The sequence below is a fragment of the Sinocyclocheilus anshuiensis genome, unplaced genomic scaffold, assembly GCF_001515605.1.
Source record: "Sinocyclocheilus anshuiensis isolate Anshui unplaced genomic scaffold, SAMN03320099.WGS_v1.1 scaffold856, whole genome shotgun sequence".
NCBI classification, from domain to species: Eukaryota; Metazoa; Chordata; class Actinopteri; order Cypriniformes; family Cyprinidae; genus Sinocyclocheilus; species Sinocyclocheilus anshuiensis.
Genome location: NW_015552603.1, coordinates 527,876 through 535,725, shown reverse-complemented (window position 1 = coordinate 535,725; position 7,850 = coordinate 527,876). Strand labels below are relative to the sequence as shown.

At 38.0% G+C, this 7,850-nt stretch overlaps 1 protein-coding gene across 5 annotated transcripts in view; it reads right to left on the bottom strand.

Moving 5' to 3' along the window:
• The window catches only part of rasa3 (RAS p21 protein activator 3), a 76,986-nt gene that overhangs the window by 21,920 nt on the left and 47,216 nt on the right, over positions 1 to 7,850 (bottom strand). For 4 of the 5 annotated variants that reach the window (XM_016456866.1, XM_016456867.1, XM_016456868.1 and 1 more), the window contains exon 6: positions 984 to 1,064. The exons of the other annotated variant lie outside the window; for it this stretch is intronic. In XM_016456866.1, coding sequence (XP_016312352.1) covers positions 984 to 1,064 — 81 coding nt within the window. The remainder of the gene's footprint in view (positions 1 to 983; positions 1,065 to 7,850) is intronic. 5 annotated transcript variants of the gene reach the window in all.

Genomic DNA, 7,850 nt, shown 5'->3' with positions numbered 1-7,850 from the left:
ACAGCTGGGAAATAAATCGCAGTTTATTTTAGATCTGTGTGGCAGCAGCAATATACAGTAAATAAATCAATAAATCCACTGCTCTCTTGTCTCCTCTGAGGCTGGGAATCTAAACAGTGTTCTGTGCTCGTCTGTGCAGCCAAGACAGAAGAGTTAGCGTGTTTTGCTCAAACTTTCGCCATGGCATTAGAACTGGTACACCGTTGTCGCTTGTGAAATCAAAATGACGGCAACGTGGGTGGAAACTTACAGATTAAGCGGCAGTAATATTATAATGAGATCCCTTTGCCACGTCACCAAAAAAATCAGACGCGCTCATTTTTTTAGACGCTTGGGGAAAAAGGCTTACCAAAACAAAGTTACTGGGTTAATCTTTTTCACGTTTCCTTGGTTGGTAGATGCACCAGGGACCTGATTATAGCACTTAAAACCTGGAAAAGTCAGATTTTCATGATATGTCACCTTTAAATTAGTATTTTTATTGATCAAGGATGCATTAAATTGATCAAAAGTGACTGTAAATTAATGTAGCTTTGGTAAGCAGAAGAGACCTCTTTAAAAAAACATTTAAAAATCTTACCAACCCCCAAACCTTTAAATGGTAATGTATTTATTAATAATTATATGTATAATATGTGTGTATTTTTAAATTAATGAAATTAGATTTTTAAATCATTAATAATTGAAGGTTTGTTTTATTTAGTTTTCACTGTGTAAAGTATTCATTACAGGGCTTGGCTTGGGACGTGACACTGAAAAGCTTCAATAGTTGAAAATTCTGGTTGTGGTTAATCTCAGAGAAATACTAAATTTCTAATATTTCACACATTTCTAAAGCAATGCATGTAGTGATGAGGTACATTTATTTTTCTGAGGACACACACTAAGCCTTGAACTGCTGTCCTGATGGCGGTGGGAACCGTGCCATTGGACAGACTTAATCAGCACTTGTAAACTGGATGAGCTTTCAGGTTTGATCTTACCTGGAGAGGCCAAGTAAAGACACAGCGGCGTACGGATCACACTGGCCATTCACTATCGGCAGATCCTGACACTCTAAAACCCTGCGTAAAGAAAATCATTATGAGCTTCAAACACAAAAGCCCATTTTGGTACTCAACTCACCACCATTTGTGATCATCAGTGATTTTTTAAATAATTTGAATGAAAAGTATAAAAACATTTGTTGACATTAGTTATTTTTTAAAATTATAATTTTATAAAAATAATTTTATAAATGGCCTCAAAACAATCCACAACTATTTGTTGTACCACCTTCCAACATGATGTCACATCCAGCCAATCAGAACCGAGCTCTGTTTTGTTCAAACACAAATGACATCATCTGCTAAATGACATCAGCAGGGAATTACACAGACAAACGCTCTGTCTGAACACCTGGTGAATCAGAACACAGCATTCAGCAGACACAAAGTAGATTCACATCACCTCATAAACATACAGCGGTATTTTATATTTAGATATGTAAATGAACCAGCGCCTGGCTGAGAATGTGAATGTGGATCTAATGCTGATGAATGAACAGGATTTACAGCATCTCTAATACCATCCGATCCTTCCAGGGCACTTCCTGTGTGTTAAGCCTGTTTATATAATGCTGCGTCTGGCCTGGTCATACAGCCACCCATAAATACACCAGTCATGACGTCCAGCGCTGGGCTAAAACTGGCTGAGACCTACAGCATTTGTTCAATGTGATGCTTTCAGACACTCAAATCAACAAAGCTGTGTTGCAGTTAGTGCATGATGCATTGAGCTGTGATGCTCATATATACTCAGCTCTGATTGCATCAGTTTCATTTCTTAACATCACATACTGTCCTTATTTGATTATAAATATCAATAATAGCGGGAAAAATACACAAATTTAAGATGCATCGCTAGAAATTTTGATAAATACTGGTACCCAATCACAATTGGTTCTACGGGGGTACTAGAGGGTGCTAAATACCCTCAAATGAAAGCAAAAGCAACTAAAGATCTGGCAAACTATCCAGTGCGTATTTGCGTTTGCGCTCTGGACAGCTATTTACATGTTTTTGCCGCATTGAGCAATGTAGCCAATGAACGCAATGGCCATTCAGAAACGTTTTAGTTTGTCAAAATTTACTCACCACTGAAAGTGCACTTTATTAAGTGCAGTTTTGCACACTTGTGAATAGTGGACGACCGATATATCGCCAAGGCCAATATATGGGCCGATATTTGGCATTTTTCAAATATCGGCATGGGCCGATAAGTTTTCCTGTTTGGCCGATGCGTTCTAGGTGGGACTTTTATTTTGATGGTGCGACGGACTTTTATTTTGACGGCGCTGAGAACGGTAGCGCCTGAGTACACAGTGCTTACAATCTCCCTCTTGTTCGCTGTTGTCGTTCAGTTCTGTCTAATATGGATTATCTAATACGTCTGTCTAATAATCAGATAGAACGGTTAAACAAAGGAATTAAAATGTATACAAAAAGTATTATAACGATTGCTTTTATATTATTAGTAATAGAAAGGCAAACATTATAATACTTTCTTGTTTGTCGTCAGCATTCAGCAAATACGCATTTATATCATTTAAACAAATCTTTGAATGTCTAATGAACATCTAATTTCAAAAACCTTGCAAACTTAAGTCGGATCCAGTTGTGAGATCTTGTGAAGTGTGCATTTGTATCCTGCATGATCGCGTGTTCTCTGCGTGACGGTCGATCCGTGTGAATTGAATGCGGACAGGAGGAGAGTTCAGCTTCACTGGAGACGCGCGATTGACAAACTTTAAACTATTTAAACAAAAAAACAATATCGGTCGACCACTACTTGTGAATCATCTCATGACTAAGTGCAGGCGTGATGTAAATAAGAGTTTTCTTTCATAGGTTCATCCCTTGTTCCGATTGTCTGAAGCCCGTATGGATTGGCTGATGGTGCGGCCGCCACCCAGACGTCACTATGTCATCCACTCTAAATGCCACGTTCACACAGCAGCAGAATACGGTTGTCAGTCCTGTATTTGAGTTCTTAATACGGTTACGTTCACACACAGAGTACGGTTATTTTCAGGCGTGACAACCGCATTCTGTAACAGAACTCACACCCGTAAATTTTCAGAACTCCCAACTGCATTCTCTGAAAACCCATGCTGTGTGAACAGAACAGAACTGGACAACTAGTTGTCTATCACATCATACAGTGCGAGAGAGCCGCTCTGCTGCACAAGCGCGTGTTTTCCTTGCGGCTCAATTGGACTCTTGTCGTGTCAGAAAGTGATAAGCCTTTCAGTTTTATGGATGTCGCCATCTTTGATATTACTTTGGTCACTGTTGCTATGGTTACTGGTAAAACAGGCTTGACTCCCGTTGCACATTCATACAGACAGTATCCAAGATGCTACTGTAAGTTGCTGTGTGAACGTGACATTTCGAGACTCACACCTGTAAGTAAATGCGGTTGTCAATCCCAAAAACTGACAGTGTGAACGTAGCCTAATACTGGTCGAACGCGCCATTCACTCCTCAGATTTCCTTCCTTCAGAAGTGGTCGTTTAGCCCTTCAGAAGTGATTTATCTGGCCTGTTTCGGCACACAACTGATCGTTTATTTTTTCTTCACGTGTCTCGCCTTTGGTAACAACGATTCAAAACAGACAAATTTCGAGTGACAGTGGAAAAAGACAGAAAATTTTAATGAACATCAGAAAAGGAAGCATCGTTCAAATCAGCAGCAAGAGTCAAAGCTAGTCCACAATTTAGTAAACGTTGGCAACCTCTTTAAGTTATTCTTCACTGTGCTGTATTGACTGCTTTGATGCATTGCAATATGGTAGGGCATTGTTTTGATGCTTACATCCGAAAAATATATATTTATATATTTTTTTTTTGCATAATAAAGAGTCCATAAACACAATAAGAGTCCATGAAAACGAAACTAAAGCTAAAGTGAACATAATGGTGATATATATATATATATATGTATATATATATATATATATATATATATATATATATATACACACACACACACACACACACACACAGTCATTGTCAGAATTATTGACACCCTTGGTAAATATGAACAAGGAAGCCTGTGAAAATATATCTGCATTGTTAATCCTTTTGATTTTTATTTTAAAAATTCACAAAAATCTAACCTTTCAATGAAGTAAAACAATTGAAAATGGGGGAAAATGTTATAAAAATGTTATGAAATAAATGTTTTTCCGAAGTTCTCTTCCAGGCAGATTTGTAACATTTCCTGTTGATTGGAACTTCTTAATTACTGTGCTGATGGTGGAAATGAGAATAGATATGTTCTTACAGCCACTTTTTTGTGAAGCTCAACAATTATTCTGTTTTTCTCATTGTGATGGATGATTGAGGGAATTTGGTCTTTGTGTTCCCTAATATATATATTCCTGTGAAACAGGAAATCATTAATGGACAATTATAAATATGAATGGGAATGTACTTTTACTCATAATAATTTCTAGGGGTGCCAATAATTGTGGCCAGTGCGTATTAGAGAAACTGAACTCATAAGGCCACCAGTATGTTTTGCAATCATAATAAAAAACATGTGAAATTGTGTAATGCATTTTAGGCCTATATTTCCTGCTTTATCTAAAAGAAAAAGCCCTTGCCATGTCAAAGTCACACACCAGAATCACAGCAGCAGCAGTGCAATGAAGCTCATGTACTGAATGAATCAGTGTGTGTGTGTGTGTGTGTGTGTGTAAACATAATCCTCGTTGTGTCTTAAAATGGAAGCTGCATAAATATCCTGTGAATGAAAGCACTGCTCATTGTGACACTAAGCTCATTACCCAGAGTGCTTCAGTGTAGGAAACTGTCCAGACATGGACCTACTAATGCTGTGAAAGCATATGAAACCTACATGGGCACACACACACACACACACACACACACGCGTGCAGCACATACTGCATGTTCTCATACATTAACTCATTTTCATTCAGATAACTGACAGTACAGCACAGATGCATTCATGCAGTTACAGATATGTGAAGATATGTCCAGTGTATGCACACACACACACACAAACGCAGCAGACTTCAGTTCACTTATTTACTCTCAGTCTGAGTGTTGCGTTTCTCTTGTCATTTTAAATAAAGCGTCAGGCGCTAATCAAGGCATCAAACCACACAGTGACTGCAGCAGATCAGCAGAGCTTAACTATGATGCTAAAATGCACTTCAGTGAATGTGCAGACTACATCACACTACTGCTGAAGAATGTACACTACACAGTATGCAACATTACTGCACGCAATAAAATCTGCAGTAAACAACACTGATGAGCACTGGCTGAGATGCCAGGTAATGGACATTCAAAGGCAATGATGGTGGTTTGTGTATTCATCACATGCACTTTTATCAAACACTATAGAATACCCAAGACGTGTCACTTTTATAGTTTTGAATGAGGAAAAATGCAATGCTCAATATGGCCGCTCTATTGAACGAAGCCCCGCCTTCTGAGTAAAAGAGCCAATCGCTAATCGGTAAAGTCATCGCGTTACTGCAGCTGCCATTAGAAGTCCCGGTTGCTATAGAAACAGTCAGCGTTCTGAGACGTGCACTCAGGACTGCGCATGCACACTGGCTGGTATAGCCTGAAAAAAGCTTTTTTATCGCTATTTGAGCAAAAGAAACAACATTTATGAGACTGTTGTTGTCAGATTTCATTGGTGATTTCAAATCTGAAATTGAATCATAAGCTTGGCGAACGGTTTTGGAGAATTTGATGTTTCCCCATTCAAAGAGCTAGGAGCTGCACTTGCATGCCCGAGAGGCATTTCAAAGATGGCCGCTGAGTGACATGACTTGCCTTAAAGTAGTGCTGTACAGTGCGACATATATCATACTCATGAAGTGCGCTCACACTGAGAGCCTGTCAAAAAGCGCCTGATTATTGGTCTAAGTTGTCTTTCGCGTCTGATTGATTTAGCGTCTAATACTGTCAAAAACACACAAGGTTTACATATAAACACAGTTGGTTATGTCTAAAATTAAAGTAAACAGTTGAGAGAGAAACGCATGAAGCTCTTAAAGGGACAGTAGCTACTAAAAATGCTGCTGACTGTCATTAAAGGGATAGTTCACCCAACTGACTTTTACAGTAGGAATAAAATACCAGCAACTGCTTGGTTACCCACATTCTTCAAAATAACTAAGAAACTAATTCAGGTTTAAAATAACTTGAGTAAATGATGGTATAAAAATGAAACACTATCCCTCTGTAGCACCAGTGCTATGTGAAATAAAAGTTAACGTACAGCCCTGCTTAAAGGGACTTTGCTTTTATCCAGAGCGACTTACATTGCATTAGGTCATGCATTCCTTGGGAACTGAACCCATGACTGTTGTAAGCCAAGCTATACTATTTTAGCTACAAGAAATATGTCATGTCATTATGACACGTGACTAAAACAATGATGATTTGTTTCTTAATGTTTCAGAAGATCTGAAAACCCACAAAACTCACAGATCATTCATTCAGCATGATGAGAGCCAAGAGTGACAAACTCTGTGCAAATATACTGAGAAAATAAGGTGAAAATGAAGAAGGAAAGTGAGATGGAAAGACCTATTTCTGCTGCTGGTCTTGAAGACACAAATGAAGATAAGTAAACAACAGCAAACAACATCACACTCTCTCATATTCATAGAGATTTCTGTAGAGAACTAAAGCAGATTTGTCACATCCATTAGATGACACTAAAATCAAATGCTGTTCTGACGCCTATTACAATAGTTTCAGCATCCCAGCTAACAAAAATATGTTCTAAGAACAATTTGTTAACACTCCCATTAAGTTATGAAAATTGTATTTTTATAAATGTTCTCTGAATGTACAAAATGTCCAGTTTTTAAAATGTTTTAAAACGTTTTTTTTTTCTTCTTGGTTATGCAAATGTTAAGGGAACATTCCATTTGATCATTTTGCACACATTATGGGAATGTAACTTTTGAATCTTCTCTCAACATTCTGAAACAAGTAGTAGCTAATATTTAAAGGTTAAATGTTCCATGAAAAAACGATCCATAAATGATGTATAAATGCTTTGTGCTAACATTTTAAGAACATTATTAAAGACCAGATTTGAAACGAACGTTTGTTCATAACTTTTAGAGAACCTTGCAGGAACATTTTGAGAACGCTCCCTGTTAGCTGGGATCAGTCTATCAATGCTCTTATATGTCTATAATGAGGAGAAAGATGTTCCTGTCTTTTTTAATGATAATCAAAACCACATACAGTGGTGTGAAAAAGTGTTGGCCCCCTTCCTGATTTCTTATTTTTTTGCATGTTTGTCACACTTTAATGTTTCAGATCATCAAACAGATTTAAATATTAGTAAAAGATAACACAAGTGAACACAACATGCAGTTTTTAAATGAAGGTTTTTATTATTAAGGGAAAACAAAATCCAAAACTACATGGCCCTGTGTGAAAAAGTGTTTGCCCCCTAAACCTAATAACTGGTTGAGCCACCCTTAGCAGCAACAACTGCAATCAAGCGTTTGCGATAACTTGCAATGAGTCTGTTACAGCGCTGCGGAGGAATTTTGGTCCACTCATCTATGCAGAAGTGTTGTAATTCAGCCACATTGGAGGGTTTTCGAGCATGAACCGCCTTTTTAAGGTCATGCCACAGCATCTCAATAGGATTCAGGTCAGGACTTTGACTAGGCCACTCCAAAGTCTTCATTTTGTTTTTCTTCAGCCATTCAGAGGTGGACTTGCTGGTAGGGGTGTGCGATATATATCGTCTGCGATAATATCGTAATTGTTGTTTTAACGATGTGCGATTTGACATTAT